Here is a 22,802-nt window from a genome sequence, read left to right on the forward strand (position 1 = left end):
TCCATTTTTATAGAGTCTTTACATTTCCTACTGAATGTAAAAAAAAAATTTTAAAAATCCGTATTTGTATGGAAAGAACATCATTTTTGTCTACATGCTTTACTAGAGATTAGAAACTAAGAGTTTTATGCCCCTGTTCCTAATGTGTGTGTGTTTTTTTTTTTTTTTTTTTTTTTTTTTTTTAAGTAGGCCCTATACTCAACATGGCTCTTGAATTCACAACCCTAAGATCAAGAGTTGCATGCTCTACCAACTCAGCCTTCCACGTGCTTCCTGCTCCCTGGACCAATATGTATTTTAACATAATTCACTTGTTATAGTAAGACCACTCATTCCAGTGAGAATTCCTTCATAAGACCAAAAGCTGAATTGTCGGACAGATATGGACTTGTGCTCTTTATAGTAACATCTACTATGAGAACTACCATATGATCCAGAACATTATGAAATTTTAAGAAATGATATCAGATGTAACAACAGCTGAAAACACTCTCATGGGTCACTAATCCAATTAAAATATTAGGATTTCCATTTACCAACAATAAAAACTTAAGGCAGGACATCTCAAAGGCCCAATAAGGCAGATGAGTAATTCTGAAGAATTATATAAACAACTCCTTTCTCCAGATCATGAATCAGTCCATTATGAATTTTCTTACAGAAGAAGAAAAAGAAAGGATAAAACAAAGAAAGTTCTATAAAATGCCCTTCCTTTTCCTAGTTTTTCAAAATATGGTCAATAATTGCTGCCTTCAATAATTATAATAAAAAAATACATAATTCTAAAGTTTCCTCGGAGTTAACTCTGATATCAAGGTTCATAGTCCTTGCTTTTCCTTTGTTACAAATGTAATTGTGCAGTAGTCCATAGTAACATAAAAATCTCAGTTTTAAGGTGTCAAAATGGTAAAAACATCGAGCAGTAAAAGCCTGTAGCCCATGGGCTACATACATACACTGGTCAATGACCCATTCAAAAGCACAATGTAGAAAAAATGCCAAGGGCAAATCCCACAGATTTAGGCCTCTTTTAGGTTTATGTAGAAGAGGTAGGCTGATAAAACATATTTAAGAAACTATAAGTTTTTTTTTGTCAGTTTGCAAGTCTATTTAAAATGTACACTCATTTAAAAAATATACACTCATTACTTATTTATCTAATAATTTAAAAATAATTTCTACATTCTTTTTTCTTTTCACTGTTCACTTTGAATCACTCTGTGGCTTCTTAGCATTTCTATTTGAGGATTGTAAAGACTAAAACTAAACTAAAGAAATCAATACAGTATTATTACCACCTATAGGAAGTGAAGAGAGGTTTCAACAATGACTTGATTTTTCTTTATACTAGACTTTCATTTTCCCATGATCTTGCTCCTACTTTTATGTCATTTAAGTAACTTAGTCCTTTTCCTTTGAGCAGAGATCCATGAAAAGCAGTAAGATTCATGATATACTTTTAAAATTTAGATACTTCTTTTTGATATTCCAGTGTCCTGATTTATAAATTGGAGTTAGCCTTTAAAACAGCATAGGCAGTAGAACTGTAGTACTTTAAAATATTCACACTAATAATTAGATTGTCCAAAATGAGACCATATAGAATCATATCACTTTTCCCTTCTATTAATTCTTTTTTCTTCTTTAAAAACCACTGACCTTTGATAAACTTCCATCAATCCCACCATGACTCCCAAAGCATTACATTTGGAGAGAAGGTTATCCACATTAAACAACTTACTTTATAGTGGCTACTGCAACAGCCTATTAGCTACTCAGTTTTTAACTTAGTATAGGGACAGGGAGCCTTTTTAGCAAATCAACCGTCCATCAGAGACTGATCTCAGCTATTCTCTGGCTGGGCACTAGAAAGCCTATATGATTCAGAGGGGCTCCTAAGGACTTTGCCTATAGTCCTGAGGTGGCCTAGTAGGGAATCAGCTTTCATCAACCACAGAGAGGATTGTGATGGCTGATAGGCGCACAGAGTAGCCCTGGGTGAGTATATAAACGTGAGCATGAGATCATTGTGGTATAGCAGTAGTAACATCTTACTAGGAGGTAGGAGAGGTCATGAATATATGATGTGGGAATGAGGGTGTGGCAAGTGACAAAAGAAGGAAACCTGTTCCAGATGGGGAAAATCCACTTGGGTATAATGTTTGTTTCACATTCAAAACCTGCTTCTGGTGCTCTGAGTCTCAGTGGCTGCTCACTATTTTTCCTCTCATTTCAACATGAACATGTCTGGATAAAGATACAAGTCTCACAAGAGTCGGTGGTAAGTAATGATATTACATAAATACCATATTTTTTTGGTCAGGTATCATGACATGAAAATATTTATTAATAATTTCATGATGCTTTATTTAGACTCAAAGCATTTTTTTTTTTTTACTTGCTTAGCAATCATTAGCAAATACATAGTGGACATTTTTATATCTCCATTACACAGTATAACATTCATGTAAAGTGAAAAATTGTACATTAAAGAGATAACAAGAAACTTCTATACAAAGGAACTTAAAGGTAGGCTTACTGATAAGCAGTTTCAATTAAATTGCTTGCTTTTATATAGCAGCAGGTATAGCAATATATGTAGGTGCTTTAACTTCCATTTTCCTTATATTTGGGTTTTTAAGGATCATAATCCATTATTGATTCCAAAGATAATTGAAGCCTTTCAAAGACTTGAGAGATAAAAGTGGAAATCAGGTTTAAAAAATAGGACAAGAAAAATAATTTCTGGGTCGGCCTTGGATGATGTCATCATAGGATCTAAATGTAATAGCCAGGCAGTGTACACTAACTCTTCCTGCCCATGTGACCTCTAACATCAATCTGGGCAAAACAATGAATATTTCAATAATTTTTTGGCTGAGAAGTGAGATTCAGAAGCAAAAGATTAAAGAGAGTTTAGAGTACCAAGGATGAAACGATGTGAGTGTGTGTGTGTGTGAGTATGTGAGCGCGCACGCGCACGCGTGGGGGGCCAAGGGGAGGAGGCATGAAAACTAACTCTTCCAGCACACACCCCTTTTGCTACTACAAGGGCATCCAGCAATCACATTTGCAATAGTAAAAATGCTGAAGGATCCTACAGTATCTTTTCTTCCACAACCATCCCTATCCTCTCCTACAAAGCCCTTCTTCTTGCTTTATTGGTGCCAGGAAATTCTTCAGGGGTTAAATGGGGAAGTGCAGCCACTACCATTGTTGCAATAAATAAATGAATGAACCAGAACGAACCAGCAATTCATCCCTAGGAAGCTAGTATCTTATTTTCTACAATTATATACATTAGCCAGCAGTGATACATTTTAAAAAATTCTTTTATCTTTTGATATGTGTGTATACATTACAAATACACATGCATCTATACAAAAAGAAGCCTAGTGCCCTGCATACACATACATCAAATACCTTTAAAATTTTTTTAGCATTATTATTTCAATGAAAAGACACATAGCTTTTAAAATATTGGATAGGTTAGCAACTTCATCTTAAAGGCCTTTTATTTTGCACATATAGCATATATAAATACACACACACACACACACACACACACAAAGGTTTTTTTCCATGCCGAAGACAATGCTAAAATATCTGAGAATCAGGTTGCCATGCCAACAGATTTTTTTCTAAAATGAATAAAATTATTAGGAGGGAGAAAACATTCTTGACTCCTTTCCTCCCATCCATGAAGCCGAGAGAGGCTCAGGGAGGGCGAGAGGCTGCCAGATGGGGAGGAGGGGAAGGAAGGGAAGGTGGGTAGAGGGGTGTTTGCTTACCAAAGATGCTGATTTGATCGTGGCAAAGCGCTCTCTGTTCCGGTAGTGGAGGGCCTGGCTCTGAACTGACTGGGTAGGCCGCGGCTCAGGCCTGGGATCGCCGTGGCCCGCCTCATCCCTTATGAATACATGATCCTGCAGAAATGGATAAAAACAAGGAGAAAGTCCAGCTGTGCTCTTTCCTCGCCGGCTGCCTCTCTCTCACCCCTCTTTCTGCACAAGCACTGCTGTTTGAAATGCATAGTTTAGCTCTCTGCTAGTCCCCGCAGCTCCCACGGTACAAAATGAATAAGCAACACATTGCAGCCTTCAGTTAGGAATGTCAGCTGATCGCTAGTGGGATGCCTTCTGAATCCCTGGCAGGCTTTTTCTTTACCTCCAGAATTACATATATGCAAAAGAAAAAAAGAATAGAAAAAACAATGCAATGTACAGACTCCTTAGAACAGTTTGCTTAAAACGCTGTAACCAAATAATTCCTTTAAAAATGTCATGTCCATGTCTAGCAAGGAGGATGCTGGTTGCTTTTAACATAAAAGCGAGCCTCCGCCTCATTCCCTTGAAAGATCTGCTTTCTCAATTTAATTTTATTTGAGATCTGTTCGGTAGGATCATCGTTCTGCCTAGAACCAGTGTAGGCTTGTGCTGAGCTGCCTCTCTGTCTTGTGCTGGGAAGATTCGGCAGTCACTGAGGGATCCTGCTTTCCAGTCATGATCGTACACAGTTCTAGCACCTTCTCTCTACAGCTTCTGAAAGGATTTTTTTTTAGATTTAAAGAGACAGGCATACAATTTTTAACCAAATGATACTTTCACAAATTCTCCCTCAACTCAGTCTCGATATGGTCACTAGAGTGAGTAAGGCTGGGATTTAATGTCTTTGGCTGATTTAATCAAATCTGCTTCTTGATAGGCAGAGATGATTAATCTTGTTGTAATGCCCAGTGAAAAATAACACTCCCTGGAAGGGTAATAATGGATGTTTCTTAAATGCAATTTAAATGAGTTTTAAAGGGGAAAATGCTTTCAAAGGGTGATGCTTTTCTCTATAAAAGATGGAGTGGTCAGTCAGTAAGTAGCTCTAACCCTTCAGGAAAAAAAGACACTATAATAATAGCTCAAAAACATGTACAACCATGGGGGATTTTTAAACAGTACATGTTCAGGATGGGGAAGAAGGAATTAATTTCCTAATTGCTCTTGGGTTTTAGGAGAAACCATTTGTGAGAAGTCAGTTTTGCATTTTGTCTATGACTATTTGAAAATTTTTTTAAAAAATTGCTCTTTCTTTTAGCAGAAAACAAAAATTGTCGAGGTTCAGAAAACACAAAATTTTATTACATAGTCTAAAATTTTGAAAACTCAAGACACATATATTCTTGAGGGAAATTAAATTTTATATCCAGGTTTTTAGGTAAAAGCCAAGAGGCAAGATTAAATTTACCATTGGGCTGATTTTCTTTTTCCATTTATAAATTTAGAATGCTCTAGAATGTTGGGAAGGTATCTACCATTACATCTATATTTAGAGATTTTTTTCAATATACTGTATTGAGGTCTATTTTGTTTTTAAATAATGAAGGGACCTTTAATGCCACTGAGGACATATACATCAAATTCAAGGATGTTCTATTACTGTGCTGGAAGGACAGCCATAGCCACATGGATATTTAAATTAAATGCAATATAAAATTCAGTTCCTAAGTCACACCAGCTATGTTTAAGGTAGCCACTAACTATGGCTACCATACCGAACACTGCAGATAAGATCCTTTCCATCACTGCAAGCAGTTCCATTAGACAGTACTACAGGTTAAAAATGTGCCTCAACCCATATTTTTGAGATTTATTTTAAAAAAACCTTGATAGGCCAATTAAAACTTCTATACTATTTCCCAGGAAATCTAACCTCTTATTTTTTAGGGCAAAGAGAGATCAAGTATGGGACTAGAATTTATGCACTAGGTTTAAGGTTCTGAGAGGAAGGCACTGGGATCTACTGCCATTCACATTGCTGAGTATTTATTAATAAGTCACATTTATTGACCTTACCTAAAAAATTGATCTTACCTAATATTACAGTTCCAGAAAAAGAAGAAGCTTCTAAATGCCAACAATCAGATGAGACAGACTAAGTAGAGCCCTGTGGTTTCATTGAAGGCCTTAAGAAGTCAGTTTGGTGATTATTAATTAGCTAACATTAAGTACATTGACACTGAGAGGTAGCAGCTCAGTTTTAAATTGTAATAACTTGATTTACAAAGATAACTAGTGACACTAGAATCTATTAACAGAATAAAGTGAAACATATTCATGTACAAATATGTATAATTTTAATATTATTAGTGTGTTCTCTCTCAGATAAAAATTATGGGCTAGGACCTTGCTTAGCAAATTAAAAGTCACATTTATTTGCTAAGTTTTTAAACCAAGGATATTGGAATACACTGGGAAAGTTAAAATTCGAAATCACAGTGATTTTAGTTAACACATAGCTAATTCAATAATCCACTAAGGTATATATTTAAAATAATGCTATTTTATTATTTTTTGCCATCCCCCTAAAATAATGCTATTTTTTAAAAGTTAATCTGAAGAATAGGCCCAAGATTTTAATCTACTTCAAATACAGTAAATAATGTTAACAGTATAATTCTTTATTTCAGCTTAAAAATTTTTTCATTTTACAAAAGAATTCTTAGTTTTCCACAACAGCTTCATAACCTATCCCTACACTAAAAGTCTTCAAACATTATGCAAGAGATCACAAAATGAGGTAAAAAACAGTGAATATCCATTTCAAATGCATAGGAAAATGAATTTTAAAATATTCAATTCCATTGCATAAAGCAAGTTTAAAACTCTGAAGACAACTTAAACAATGAAGCAATTTTAAAATGAGGGAAAGTTGACTTGAGAAGTACAAACAAATGAAACTATTGACTTTACTGGGTATATTGTCTGTTGGTTATACTGCCCCTTCAAAATAGCAGTCCTTTTGAAAATGACCACCATATTTGGCTCCCAGACTTTCTGAACTGAACACATTTTAAGACTAATAGTGGAAAGAGTCAATTTGCTATTTTATGCAGTTAGGCATTGATGCAGATTATTTACAAATGATGTGAGGGTCAGCATATTTGATGTTAAAGAATGATTTTAGAAGATGAAGAATATTGGGGTGCCTGGCTGACTTAGTTGGTAGAGCATGTGATTCTTGATCTTGGGGTTCTAAGTTTGAACCTATGTTGAAGGTAGAGAATACCTACAAAAACAATTTTTTTTTAAAGAACAAATATCATGTTCTACTTTACCAAGACAAAATATAGGTCTTGTTTTAATTTATCTTTAAAACATTATCATCTGGGAATAAACAAAATAGCTCTTTGAAACACCAATATGGTTGAGGACCAGTTTTAAGTAATTCTATGTTAAGCAGGTAAATTTATAATGTTCTTTCATTGTAAAAAAATAAAACTTCTTCAGATTAAAAAAAGCTGTTGTAAATTTTGTTCAGATTTTAGCAAAAAATAATTGAACTTTTATATAATATACTGAAGTACATGAAACATGAAGCACCAACTTTACTATTTATACCCTGAACAGGAAGCTTTACTTTTATTAAAAAGTTTTTCTCTAAGTATCTATTAAGATTCTCAAATTAAGATTCATGGTATAGCTGCTTGTTTAGTTTCCAGATTAACTTGAAATTAACCCTAGAAACTACTTCTCTGGACCCTGTTATACTTTGGGTTTACCTTTACCATACTATCACATATTTCCTTATGTGTCTGTCCATGAGACTGTGAGCTTTCCGAAAATAGAGTAAATGTGGCTTGAAAAATCTGTCTCCCTAGGACCCCCATCTAGTGCTTGATACTTAGTAGGCATTCAGTAAATGTTTCCTGAATAAATAAGTTCAAGAATATAGGTCTGAGGGGGATCCCTGGGTGGCTCGGCGGTTTGGCACCTGCCTTTGGCCCAGGGCGCGATCCTGGGATCAAGTCCCGTGTCCGGCTCCTGACATGGAGCCTGCTTCTCCCTCCTCCTGTGTCTCTGCCTCTCTCTCTCTCTGTGTCTATCATAAACAATAAATAAATAAATAAATAAATAAATAAATAAATAAATCTTAAAAAAAGAATATAGGTGTGAGAAGATTGAGACAATGACATTTTCTCTTATATTATTTAACAGAATTCAAATTTGTATTTCATAAAAAACCTGCCAATCTGTACTCTAAGAAAGTTGTAAAATAGTGACAAGCACACTTTTACTTGGGGGCAGGAAGAGGATCTAAAAACGGCTTTTATTGGATGATGAGAAGTCTTTTTATTACTCCTACACTTTTTATGGTGTGGAGAAAGGATCAACAAACCCACCATCTCTCCTTTGTTTTTCCTCATTTTAGAAGTATTAAATTATTGTATAAGCCATTATAGCTATCAAAAGCTAGGGCTAGAGGAAGGGAAGAAGATGGATAGGCTATCTTTACAGGGTAGGATAGCTACTAGGGAGAAAAAAATGACTAGAATGCAGAGGATAATGATGCTACTATAGAGAGGTGGCTTGTATGACTGCTCTGTTTAAAAGACATTACATTCATATGTTAATTTACTTTTACTTTGGCCAATGTGAGTTGAAGAGTCAAAGAACCCACCCCTCTCTTCAGCAAAAAATGATAGGAAAGGCCCCTGAAAGAAAGCTAAAATTAAAGTAGAACATCCTATCCCCTCAAGGACATCTCTCTTTTTTTTTTCCCCACAAAAATGGTGAAAGACATTCTTTTTTCAAAGAAGAGGGTGGAAAAGAACATTGATGAATAAGAAAAAGGCCAAATAAAGTTTTAGAAGTTAGGATAGAGTGATTTTCAAAAATAATCTCTAAAAAGGGGTCACGATGACTAAAGTTCATTAGGCATACCTAAAATAACAGTGATTAATGACCAAACGCTTTAATATATTAAAGTCTTTTTTTTTTTTCTTTTTTTTTTTTTTTAAAGTCTTATGATCTATATTAATATAAGGCAGTAGCAGGCAAAGATAACTGATTTTAGACTTAAACAAGATAAAAGTGTACCTTTTAATTGGCAAATTAAAAGAATAGATTTTGTTGGTTACAATGCTATTAAAATCTGTTTGCTGGGATCCCTGGGTGGCGCAGCGGTTTAGCGCCTGCCTTTGGCCCAGGGCGCGATCCTGGAGACCCGGGATCGAATCCCACGTCAGGCTCCTGGTGCATGGAGTCTGCTTCTCCCTCTGCCTGTGTCTCTGCCTCTCTCTCTCTCTCTCTCTGTGACTATCATAAATAAATAAAAATTAAAAAAAAAAATCTGTTTGCTGCTGCTACATCCACAGTGATTTTAAGTAGTAGGGTGGAGGCTCAGAAGGAGGCTAGGTAGTGGCAAAAGACCTAATCTGGATTTGGAGTTTGCTCTGGAGTCATTTGGAAAAAAATGAGAATTGAGGCACATGTAGAATTGTGTCCTATAAAAGTTCACCTTCATTTTAGTTCACAAAACATTTATTGGGTGCTTACAATGTGACAGACACTGTGCTGGGTGGTAGCAGAAGAGAGATGTCTTTGAGGAGGTAACAGTCTAGAGATATTCTTGTTACTCGAAAAAGCAGTGTGGCAACATTAGGAAGTGGAAAAGTACTTAAAGTTTGTCAGAATATACTTTTAGACTTATCAAGTCATTTTTGCTCACAAGGAAGATTAGATTAGGGTCCATTCAGAGCAGAGGTCAGGACTGGAGAAAAAGAAATAACCTGAAATTCTGATGTCAAAGGAAAATTTTCTGTGTCCCACTTTACATTTTTGGGGGCTTGATCTGTGATAGAACTGTCCTGCTAAAATCAGGGCATCTTTATTCTGGACGCAGAGCAGTTAATTGCAAGTCACATTCTTACTGGTTACACATGGCCTTTACTTCTTATATAAAATGGTCATCTGTTTCATATCTATGATTTGACTAATTTAAGATAATGTCTGCTTGATTGTAATAATCAAGATGTGTGTGTGGGGGCAAAAAGATCCCCCACCCTTATTCTTATATTTTGATATTTATTAAGCATGTTCTTACTGTCTGGGTGTAATTGTTGGAGAAATGCTATTTAAGTCTTTCAAACCATAAAGATAAGATTATTTAATTCTTTTAATCTATATGTTTAATGAACCAAAATAGCAATGATGTTTTCTATCTGGCCATTAATTCAGTCCTTGTGTTTTTTGTTTGTTCGTTCATTCACTCATTGCATACTTATTTACTGAATGCCTGTGCTATGCCAGGCACCGTTCTAGGTGTTGAGATACAGTGTGGAACAAGGTAGGCATAATCTTTGCCTTAGTAACATTTACATTCTACTAATGAAATAATAAACTAATTAATATATAATATTAGATAGTGACAAGTATTAAAAAGAAAATAAAATAGGATAATGAGTAGAATATAGGTTGTAATATGATAATTTAGTGATATATAGGCTTTTCTAAGATTTTGGTCACAAACCCATGCAAAACTAGTAAATGTTTTAAAAAATAATACTGATTGCTTTCTTTCAAAAATAATCTTTGTGGTCACAAATTATGGTAGGCTCAGAAATGCTCCACCTAGATCCGCCTCTAAGAAAAGATTGCTGCCAGAATCCTGGCAGTCAGAAGGGGCTGTTGGTCCATTTAGGGGCTGCCTTGGCTGCAGGGAGCAGCTGTGAGCAAGTTCACACTCTTCCCAGGTTATTCATATTCAATGACTGGTCTGGGTGAGGGTAACAAGGCCCAGCCATTCTGACTCAGTCTGGACAACTCTGAAGTGTCATTAGAGCCCCACAGCTCCCTTAGACTGCTAAGGCTGAGGCTGCTGTTAGGTCTGCATCTCACTTCAACTTTGCCCTCTGCTCAGTGCTGCTTCCTTCTCTCTTCCACAGGGGTTGATCCCAAAGGAAACTCCTAATAAGCAAATTGCTGCTTGAAACCGTCTCAGCTTTGCTTCCCAGAGAATCCAACCCATGACGTAAATGTTAGCTGTTCCTACATTTAATACAGTGTCACTGCTATGCCATCTGTGTGAAAAAGGAGGGACTGATCAGAACAGTGGCTTTTAGAAAAATGCCCTTTTTAAGTGAAATCTTAAGTGAAATCCAATCATATAACCTAAGAGATAAAAGCCAGTCTTATCCTGGAGGAGGTATGGATGAGGCCTGTTCCTGAGGTACCTCTCTACAAAACAGTTTGAAAGTCACAAAGATCTGCTGCTCAAAGATTACAGGAATAGAAAGGCAGAATTTGAGCTGGAAGGGATCTCTGAAACCATACAGAACAACTCCTAATTTTACAGATAGAAAAACTGAGGCCCAGAGAGGTTTGTGACTTGTCTAAAGTAAATGAACACAACAGTGTGGCAGACAGAACTATAAACTAGTTTCCTCATTCCTATGATTATATAAAATTTTCTATTGAGAGCTTAAGATCTTATTTCATTTATGTTCCCAAGTGGAAAACTTTTGGGAAGTCAAGTACCCCAACAAATATAAAGTTCTTGAATAATTTTTAAAAATTTTCTGTTGTGTTTAAAATGATACATTTTTAAGCCCAGGTATAGGATTTAAACGGGTCTCATGAAGATATATCATATTTAACATTCCAGTTTTCATAGATAACATATTCTACTTTTCCTGCCTGCTTAAATTTTCCCCCTTTTTATTGTGGAAGGAAAATATATATAATTTAATATATAAATTAACCATCTTAATTATTTTTAAGTATACAGTTCAGTACTATTAAATACACTATGTTGTGCAACCATCACCCCCATCTATCCCCATAACTCTTTCATCTTATAAAACTGAAACTTGTGCCCATTAAACAACTCTTCATTTCTTTCTTCTCCCCACCCTCTGGCAACCACCATTCTACTTTATGATTTTAGCTACTCTAAATTCCTCATTTAAGTGGAATCATACACTACTTGTCTTTTGGTTACTGGCATATTTCACTTAGTATAATGTCCTCATGGTTCATCCATGTCATAGTGTATATCAGAATTTCTTTTCCTTTTTACGGCTGAATAAACATTCCATTGTTTGTAAATACAGTATTTTGTTTATCCATGGGCAACCCCGGTGGCATAGCGGTTTAGCACCGCCTGCAGCCCAGGGCATGATCCTGGAGTCCTGGGATCGAGTCCCACGTCAGGCTCTCTGCATGGAGCCTCCTTCTCCCTCTGCCTGTGTCTCTGCCTCTCTCTCTCTCTCTCTCTGCATCTCTATGAATAAATAAATAAAATCTTAAAAAAAATTAAATATTTTGCTTATCCATTCATCCATCAATGGACATTTCGGTTGGTTCCACATTTTAGCTATTATGAATAATGCTATTATGAACATGGTTGTACAAATATTTCTTTGAGACCCTATTTTTGATTTCTGGGGTATATGTCCAGAAGCAGAATTGATGGATCATTTGGTAATGCTATTTTTAACTTTTTGAGGAGTCACCACACTGTTTTCCACAGCATCTATATACCATTTTACATTCCTACCAACAACACACAAGGATTCCAGTTTTTCCACATCCTTTCCAATTCTTGTCATTTTCTGTATTTTTTGAAAGTAGCCATCCTACTGGGCATAAGGTGGTATCTTATTGTAGTTCTTTTTTTTTTTTTTTTTTATTGGTGTTCAATTTACTAACATACAGAATAACACCCAGTGCCCGTCACCCATTCACTCCCACCCCCCGCCCTCCTCCCCTTCTACCACCCCTAGTTCGTTTCCCAGAGTTAGCAGTCTTTACGTTCTGTCTCCCTTTCTGATATTTCCCACACATTTCTTCTCCCTTCCCTTATTTTCCCTTTCACTATTATTTATATTCCCCAAATGAATGAGAACATATAATGTTTGTCCTTCTCCGACTGACTTACTTCACTCCGCATAATACCCTCCAGTTCCATCCACGTTGAAGCAAATGGTGGGTATTTGTCATTTCTAATAGCTGAGTAATATTCCATTGTATACATAAACCACATCTTCTTTATCCATTCATCTTTCGTTGGACACCGAGGCTCCTTCCACAGTTTGGCTATCGTGGCCATTGCTGCTAGAAACATCGGGGTGCAGGTGTCCCGGCGTTTCATTGCATCTGTATCTTTGGGGTAAATCCCCAACAGTGCAATTGCTGGGTCGTAGGGCAGGTATATTTTTAACTGTTTGAGGAACCTCCACACAGTTTTCCAGAGTGGCTGCACCAGTTCACATTCCCACCAACAGTGTAAGAGGGTTCCCTTTTCTCCGCATCCTCTCCAACATTTGTTGTTTCCTGCCTTGTTAATTTTCCCCATTCTCACTGGTGTGAGGTGGTATCTCATTGTGGTTTTGATTTGTATTTCCCTGATGGCAAGTGATGCAGAGCATTTTCTCATATGCATGTTGGCCATGTCTATGTCTTCCTCTGTGAGATTTCTGTTCATGTCTTTTGCCCATTTCATGATTGGATTGTTTGTTTCTTTGGTGTTGAGTTTAATAAGTTCTTTATAGATCTTGGAAACTAGCCCTTTATCTGATATGTCATTTGCAAATATCTTCTCCCATTCTGTAGGTTGTCTTTGAGTTTTGTTGACTGTATCCTTTGCTGTGCAAAAGCTTCTTATCTTGATGAAGTCCCAATAGTTCATTTTTGCTTTTGTTTCTTTTGCCTTCGTGGATGTATCTTGCAAGAAGTTACTATGGCCGAGTTCAAAAAGGGTGTTGCCTGTGTTCTTCTCTAGGATTTTGATGGAATCTTGTCTCACATTTAGATCTTTCATCCATTTTGAGTTTATCTTTGTGTATGGTGAAAGAGAGTGGTCTAGTTTCATTCTTCTGCATGTGGATGTCCAATTTTCCCAGCACCATTTATTGAAGAGACTGTCTTTCTTCCAATGGATAGTCTTTCCTCCTTTATCGAATATTAGTTGCCCATAAAGTTCAGGGTCCACTTCTGGATTCTCTATTCTGTTCCACTGATCTATGTGTCTGTTTTTGTGCCAGTACCACACTGTCTTGATGACCACAGCTTTGTAGTACAACCTGAAATCTGGCATTGTGATGCCCCCAGATATGGTTTTCTTTTTTAAAATTCCCCTGGCTATTCGGGGTCTTTTCTGATTCCACACAAATCTTAAAATAATTTGTTCTAACTCTCTGAAGAAAGTCCATGGTATTTTGATAGGGATTGCATTAAACGTGTATATTGCCCTGGGTAACATTGACATTTTCTTATTGTAGTTCTGATTTGCATTTCCCTAATGATTAATGATATTGAGCCTCTTTTTATGTGCCTATTGGTTATTTATCTTTAAAAAAAAGTCTATTAAAAAAAATGCCTATTCAATCCTTTGCCCATTTTTTATTTGGGTTGTTTTTTGGTTGTTGAGTTTTAGGAGCTCTTTCTCTAACTGGATATTGGTCCCTTCTTAGATATGCAAATATTAGATATGCAAAGTATGATCTGCAAATATTTTGTCCCATTCTGTAGGCTGCTTTTTTGCTCTGTTGAAACTGTCTTTTGGTTAGCCTGCTTATATTTTCAGTTAATTTATTTAGTTTCATTTGCATATGTTTTTCAATTTTTTAATCTCATTTTCTCTATATATTTATTTCATAATAAAACAGAAATACATTACATAATTTAAGTTCTTTTTTTTTAATTTACGTTCTTCTTAACAAACATTTTGCACGGATCAAATACAATTACCTTCTATTTCAGAATATAAATTAATATCCTTTTTTAAAGATTTGTTTATTTTACTTGAGAGAGGGATAGGAAGAGAGAGAGACTCAATGTGGGTGGGGAGGGGCAGAGGGAGAGAGAAACTTCATCACTAAGCAGGGAGCCTGATGTGGGGTTCAATCCCATGACCCTGAGATCACAACTTGAGCCAAAACCAAGAATCAACCACTTAACCAACTGTGCCACCCAGGTGCCCCATAAATTACTATCTATTCTTAAGTAATTACACCATGCAAGAGAAAAAAGTATTGAAAAATCTATATTATCACAAGATAGGTCTGTACTATCACATAGCAAAATTAGAACTAAAATCTCCAATGAGTTCAAGACTAGGCTTTTCTTTCTTGTTGATATGCCAGTAGTATCTTTCTTCTAATTCTGTTCTCATTTGAGGAGTCCTGGAGTAAAAAGATCCAGTGGAATTCCTTTTCTTTTGGTCTCTATTCCCATGTAGGCTCAGAGGTAACAGAAAGGAAAGAGCCACATTCGTCAGGATCCATGATAGCTCCTTCCAAAAAAAGAGCCCAGCAAAAACCTTCTTTTCTACTCTTTATATATACGATCACTTGCCCATGTTTAGAGAAGCCTGGCTGCCAATGCTGAGTTCTTAGCAGATTTCTGCATCTCTCTGATATCACTCCTTTACTCAAAATGCTTACATGGCTTTCTGATAACCTGGTCCTTGCTGTCTCTCTAGACTTCATTCACTTTTCATACTGCTCACCAAGCTCTAACCTCTCTGACCTTTCACCTCTTCCTTGAACATACAAAGTTCTTTTTGTCTCAGGGCCTTTGTGCTTGTTGCTTTCTGACTCATCCCCATCTCTCACTCCAACTTAGCTAACTTCAACATATCTTTGTAGTTTTAGCTTAAATGTCACTTCATTGAGTATGTTTTCCACTAGTCCCTGATAGATTAAATCCTTTTACCCAGAGCAGAAGTTTCATAATTACATGATATAATTACATGATTATATTATTATTTGTACAATTATTTTCCTGATTTCCCCCACAGATAATAAGTTTCATGAAGCAGTATGTCTGTTTTGTTTCCTACGCATCCACAGGGCCTAACCATAGTTTCTGGTATGTAGTAGAAGTCCTCACCAATTTTTGTTGAATAAATGAATAAGTTAATTCATTCAGAAGATAAATGTGTATACTTCCACTACTTATGACCAGGGACCAATATATTTTCTCCTGCCCTTCATCCTTATCTGTTCAATTTCCTTTTTGCCCAAAGGAAAATGCACCAGTTGAAGTCTAAGTGAAAAAAAATTCTTAAACATGCTCTGTCACTGAAATTAGAATGCAATCATTGGCATTTATCAAAATAAGTACATATTTACCTTATAAGGAAAAAGAAAAAGGGATTTTTTCATATAATTCTACACTGTAGACTGCGTACCTAAAGTCACTCAAAACATTTTTGGGACTTATTCCAAAGAATTATTGGTAATCCTGTAAAATACTCATAGAAAAATACTCTGAAGAATCCTTAAAACTTTTTTTCATTTTTTTCATGAAGTACTTCAACTTATGAACCATGGTAGGCCTGTATGAAAGGAAGATCTTTTTTTTTTTTTTTAAGATTTGTTTATTAGAGAGAGGGAGGGAGAGAGAGAGTGAGAGAACAGGGGAGGGGCAGAGGGAGGGGAAGAGAGAGTCTTAAGCAGATGCTGCATTGAGCACAGAGCTGGATGCAGGGTTTGATCCCATGACCCTGGGATTACAACCTGAGCCAAAACCAAGAGTCATACTCTTAACTGACAGAGCCACCCCCAGGTGGATCTTTAATTGGAAAAGTAAATTAAAAATAAAAAACAGAATCATTTATTCAAAAGTCAGAATATTTAACAAGACAGAGCTAGTTTTAGAATTAGAAATAAATATAAGAGCAATAGAAAAGAGTAGAAACTGTTTATAAAACAAATGGTATCTTGGGAATATACATTAAGAAACATACTTCTGAAAAAAAAGAAACATACTTCTGAGGGCATACTTCTAAAAGGGCACAACCAACAGCCTATACTAGGGAAGCTGTTAAGATTTATGGTATTAAAGTTATTGGTTTAGAGAGGATTTTATTAATTTCTTTGACTTGGAGATTTATGGATTTATTTTTATTTACTGATGATGGAAGACATCAGAGTAGCAGGAGAGGAAGATGAAGAAATAGGTCCAGCTATAGCTTTACACAGTATTTTACTATCTTTATACTGTAAGAGAACTATCAAGTGCTAAGTTTAGTCCCATATTTCAGTTGTAGAAAGGCACACTGAAATGTCTGGATACCAAGTGGCCTGAGGTGATTTCACGACAATTGACAAAACCTAGAGCTACAAAGGGGACAATGGAACCTACCTTCTTGGGCACAACAGAGGAACTGGAATTTAGAGTGCTTTCATCATCGTGCATCAGGACAGGTTCAGAGCTATTCTCATCCATGACCTCCTGCATGCTGTTCACACTGCTGCTCTGGCTGCCTGTGCTCACAGACATGCTTGGGATGGAATGGTTGCTGCCCAGGCTGTCCATTTCCCTGATCAGGCTGGTTCCATGTTCAGTGTCCTATAAAAATGGGGCATGGGGGTTAAAAAAAAAATGACTGGAGATAAAGTGCCAATCCATTGACTGAGCTATTAAGCACACAATAGTGAGCTATTAAGCACACTCAATTCTGCAGTGCCAAGTTGCTTTTCTGCCAAATCTGCAAAGATAAACTTTTTATGTAGTGACTCCAATACTCCCTCATCATTTTCAGACATCTCAAATTCACTTCTCTGCCTTCCTCTGGGGCCATTCTGGATATGGGTCATAAGGCTCCAAATGCGGCTATCCCAGGGCTTTCCTCTGTCATATGCAACTATCATATTATTGTTTTGCTATTCAGTAAGCAGAAATCAGGCCAGGTGTGTAAGAGACTTTCAGGAACATCAAGGTGCTAAAGAAAGACTGTAGGCAACTGAACAGGTAACTTCTGGTATATTTACAAATAGGGCAGTTGTCTTTGAAACTAAAATAGAGTGAAAAGAGTATTCAGAGATTTGACAAGCAATGTGTTCCTTCACAAATCATTATTGAGTAACTTCATGTCTAAGCAGGGATATTAATTCTACTGTCCTGGACAGGTAATTAAATTCTGCCTCCCTCAAGCAATTCTATCATGCTTACCTCTGTAATCTTATTAAATGTATCTGTTAAATAATACTGGTATTCATCACTGCTAGTCCAAAGACTACTATTTGAGAAGTGGTAAAATAATCAGAATATGTAATTTACCCATCACAGTGGGATATCTTTTGATATAAGATTAAATAATATAATTAAAGCAACTTAGTTCCCCCAAAATCCTATTTTCAGAGAACTATACTGTATGTATATAACTTTATGAATTGTTACTTAGTCATGGCACTATAAGGAATCACTGACATAGGTAATTTGGGTAATTTAAAATGGTAGATAGGGATGTCTGGGGGGCTCAGTGATTGAGCGCCTGCTTTTGGCCTAGGCATGATCCTGGAGTTCCAGGATCGAGTCCTGCATCAGGTTCCCTGCATGGAGCCCGCTTCTCCGTCTGCCCATGTCTCTGCCTCTCTCTCTCTCTCTCTCTCTCTCTCTGTGTCTCTCATGAATAAATAAATCTTTTAAAAAAATAAAAAATTGGGATCCCTGGGTGGCACAGCGGTTTAGCGCCTGCCTTTGGCCCAGGGCGCGATCCTGGAGACCTGGGATCGAATCCCACGTCGGGCTCCTGGTGCATGGAGCCTGCTTCTCCCTCTGCCTATGTCTCTGCCTCTCTCTCTCTCTCTCTGTGTGACTATCATAAAAAAAAAAAATTAAATGGTAGATAATACATTAATATTTTTAACAGATTTGTTTTCCCAATTAAAGGGGATCATTTGTATATTTGCAATCAAGAGATTTTAAAGTCCAATTCAGTTTTCTGAATTTCATTTTTATAATTATTGATAATTTTTCTTTTATGTTAAAAAGGTAAAATAAAATTCATTGTTCATTCTTTTCCTCTTTTTTAATCTAGTTTCAGAGGAAGTGGAGTCTTTTCTCTCGTTCAAGGTTCTAGTACTCTTACTCCTAGCTCATGTACTTCCAGAGATCCTACTTCTTTAGCTACATCTGTCTTGTCTCTAAATTCAAAGCTTTTGTCTCAGCTTCTGCCACTCTGCCTATGAATATGAAGAGACCTCCCCCATACTTACATACCTCTCTACATACTGCCCTTTGTCCCTTTTCCTTCTTAGCTAAATTTATGAATCTTAAAATAACTAACTTTCACTGTCTCTATTTTTTCACTTCTCATTTATTCTATAAACCCACAGTTATCTATTATTTATTGTAACTACTCCTGTAAAACTGCTTTTACGAAGGTCATCAAGAATGCCCTGCTTGTAAAACCCAGTTTAAATTCTACAAAAAAAACTTCTGTTTTTTTTTTTTTTTTTTCTTTTTTTGGTCTTTGTGTAACTTGACTTGTCTATGGCATCTGATGATACTGGTTGTTCCATCCTTGAAGTCGTGGACTCTCAAACACCTCTGATGTTTGTTTCCTAGGGTCCCTCATATGGCACTGCCCTCTTCCCATACTACATTCAACTCCTGATTTATAATCATTTTAATGCTCTTGACCCCCAGCCAACCATCTACCCAGACCTCTTTCTTATGTTCTGGGTTTGAATTTCCTAACCAACTGCCAGACATCACCAGTCAGGTGTCTTGACTGTCATTACCCTTGTCTCAACCAATCCTTCTTAAGTTATTTGAATGAGAAACCAGAAAGTCACCTCTCCTTTGAAAACTCCATCTGCATACTATGTCAGCAGCATAGGATGCCAGGACTTTAAACTCAACAGGCACCAAACTGAAATCATCCTAAACCTACTCTTTCTCCTTGGTTCTTTTTCTCTGTTCTTGGTATTGTACAGTCACCTGGGCTAAAATGCTCAGAATCATTTTAAATTCCTCCTCATCTGTCACTACCACTTTTAATGAGAAGCACTGTATTATCACATCTACCTCTACAGTGTTTCTCAAAAGTGTTCCTTCCCCCCCCATCTCCATTGACATTGCCCTTATTACCTCTTGCATGGACTATTATACAGAATGTGACACATTCAAGTCTGCTGTAATACATTCTGTTGCCAGAATAATCTTCCTAAAGCACAATACTTTCCTGAGTCTAAAATGCCCTATGCCTGTCTCTTAGAAACCACCCACATCATGTCCTCTACACAAACTTACTAATGCCCCCCAGCAGGCTAATTTTATCCACACTATGGACCGCTGCATGGTGACATATCTCGATAGTATTTTTTATATTTTGTCTTATATAAGAGTAATTTTATGAATGTCTCTTTTGCAACTCTACATGTTGAAGCACAGAGCACCAATTACATTTTTATCACCAAAAGTGGTTTTCATAGTGCCCTATCCAGAACCTTCCCATGTAGTAGGCATTCTATCAGTGCCTACTCAAATAAACTGAACCTACTTCTTCATCCTCCTGTGATTCATTTAAGGGTCCATTTCGTGTCTCTTGGAAAAGGATTTTTTTCATTTTTCGGTACTGTAGGTTATCTAATTCACGAACAGCATCTTTTGTCCTCTGTATGAGGTCAATTAGGACACGTAGTGGCCGGTCTCGTCGAACAAAATCGTGCTAGTTGAGGGAAGAGAAAAAACAGAAATTGAAAATGAGAAAACAGATTTTGGGGGGCAAGATTTACATTATAAAAGTAAATAGATATAAAGTAAGTCTATTGATTTTAAGAAATAGTAAGATATGATTCATTTCATATAGCCTTTCATTTTGTATAAATCTTATAAAGAGATAACTACGCTCTTCTCTTCTTCCTTAAACCCCATTTTGTGGACTTTGTCCAGAGTTTACTTGAGAATTCTTGAGGTTTACTTTAACACATAAGTAATAATGACTAGCACCTTAGAGGCTTGTTACTTTCAAATCTGAAAGATTTGAATATATATAAGTAGAAGTAATGTAGAGTCATAGGTACTATTGTTATAATCTGCTTCAATCCTCCTACCTACCCTACACTACCCTGTTGAAACAGACTTCTGAATATTTTGTTTTCTTGGGGTCATATCTAGTGTACACTTGAAAATATGGCAACTAATCAATTTATATAGAGATCATAATTTGGATAACTCCATTTGCCTCTACAGAGCTGTACAACCAGAAATAAGGGTCAAGGGACTTTGAGGAGTGAAAGTAACTGCCCCAAAGTTCATAAACTTTTATGGTACAAACGGCTCTTACTTTCAACATTATCAGTGATCTTTACACATATTCTGGTTTCTTGGTTTCTCAGCCTCTATCAGTTTAGAAGAAAGGAATAAAAGTGGGAGAATAGAGGACTGAGAGCTATTAGAACTAAGGTTATTTGTTGTAAAAAGAACTATCTTTTGAAAGTTCTTAGGCAGCCTGACAGTAAAGAAAAAGAGAGAAAAATCCATGACTAAGACATCTACTAACCAATCACATAAAAATGAACAAAGGTTTGTGGACTATTTTGCAAAGAGGAAGATACTCCTCATGTAGTCCTTTTATACTCCAAGAGTTGATGAAATACTACTGCTTCTGAGCCATCAAGAAGTGAAATTATGTTCATTATGCTTTCTTTAAGAAGGCAGAGAAGTACATCGTGTATTTTGACAAGATTACGCAGAAAATGATCAAAAGTGGGAGGAAGAAGTCTTGTTTTTTTAAAGGAAAAGTTTGTTATGTGGAAAATTCACTTCTGTGAAATTATAATTTTAAGACATTGGGAAAATGGGATATAATGTGGTAAGCCTTAGATGATACAATAGATTTCATCTCTTCATAAGTTAAATAGCCATAAAAGAAGAGTAGGGCCACTGTGAGAAAAATATGTACATGTCTTGTGGTTCTTCACCCTGACTTTGCTATCAGGGGAATTGTGGCTTTTGCTCCTGCTTTTATAAAATATCTCTTCCTCTGCAAAGAATCCTTTCTGAAAATGAAACACTATTCCCGGAAGTGAGTACAGCCTGCATATTTCCAGATGAGCATGAAAAGAAGAAAGTAAATTATTTTGCTCCTCTAGTGCTTGTGATTATATAAGAGCAAACTGGTTTACAGTGAATTTCAAGCTATAACAGGATCAGTGAAATTTAGAGCAGGAATAGCTCTTAGAAATTCTTTTGTTTTCAAGGTGTGGAAATTCAGCCATGGAGGGGTTAAATGATTTACACAACTAAGAGTTAGGCATGCAACTTACATTTCCTCATTTGGTGTTTGTTTCTGGTGGTCTACCACTGCTGTTATCTTTCTAAGACATAGATTTGATTGTGTCACTCATTGTGACAGACACTGGTGTCCCCCATTCCAACTCTTTTCCTTGCCTTCATTTATTGTAAGCACTAGAAAGTAAAAAGAGTTGAACTCCAGCCTTTTTTGTAGTTAGAGATAACAATATGACTAAAATCTGGTGAATGAGATACTGTAAATTAAGCTGTACTGTAGAGGCAGAAAAGTCCCTGAGGAAAGTTTTGTTTTCTAGAATAAAAAAGGCAAAGCATCTGAAGATAAGAGGTTTTCCACTCTGCCTTTCCTCCTTTTTCCCTCTTGGGATAAAGACGCGAATCCTGGAGATGCAGGAGCCATTTTGTGACTAAGAAGATAAAAGCCACATACCAAAAATAATAAAGTAGGAAAATGGAAGGAGCTTGGATCCATGATGACACTGTTGAGCTGCTTATAGTTCTGGACTGTTTATGACATCTCCTTTCTCAATGCCCTCGACTTATTTCACAAGATAATTAAACCCTTCCCTGTTTAAGCCTTTTAAAACTGATACACTCAACATCTTAAACACATGCTTCCATGATGAAATCTGGCCTTTTACAGCCAGGTTCATGGTTCTATTTCTAGGTTCAAACCTAGTCACTCCTAGTCCTTTTTCCCATCTAATACATATAGTACATTCTATATAGTTTTGGACTCATGCCATGTGTTTCACACCTACATGCCTTTGCTTATGTTCTTTATGCCTGCAGAAAGATTCAGTCCCATCTCCTCTCTCTTCTCCAAAGCTCATTATTCTCGAAACCCCTACAACTAAAATGTCCCCAGATCCTTATAAAATAATGGTTTTATTGTTCTTGAAAGTATATTTCTTTGAAATGTTTAAATAATACAGAAAAATGCATAAAAGAAAGTAAATTATTCCAAATTTCACCATCCAGAAA

At 36.4% G+C, this 22,802-nt stretch overlaps 1 protein-coding gene across 5 annotated transcripts in view; it reads right to left on the reverse strand.

Moving 5' to 3' along the window:
* Positions 1-22,802, reverse strand: part of TAOK3 (TAO kinase 3) — a 178,987-nt gene that overhangs the window by 29,201 nt on the left and 126,984 nt on the right. For 4 of the 5 annotated variants that reach the window (XM_072802720.1, XM_072802721.1, XM_072802722.1 and 1 more), the window contains 3 exons: positions 20,065-20,232; positions 16,920-17,126; positions 3,792-3,926 (listed from right to left, as the gene is read on the reverse strand). In XM_072802720.1, the coding sequence (XP_072658821.1) occupies positions 3,792-3,926; positions 16,920-17,126; positions 20,065-20,232 (510 nt within the window). Of the gene's footprint in view, positions 1-3,791; positions 3,927-4,167; positions 4,522-16,919; positions 17,127-20,064; positions 20,233-22,802 lie in introns of those variants that run through there. The other variant, XM_072802725.1, reaches the window with a different exon arrangement.

The sequence above is a fragment of the Canis lupus genome, chromosome 27 (assembly GCF_048164855.1).
Source record: "Canis lupus baileyi chromosome 27, mCanLup2.hap1, whole genome shotgun sequence".
NCBI classification, from domain to species: Eukaryota; Metazoa; Chordata; class Mammalia; order Carnivora; family Canidae; genus Canis; species Canis lupus.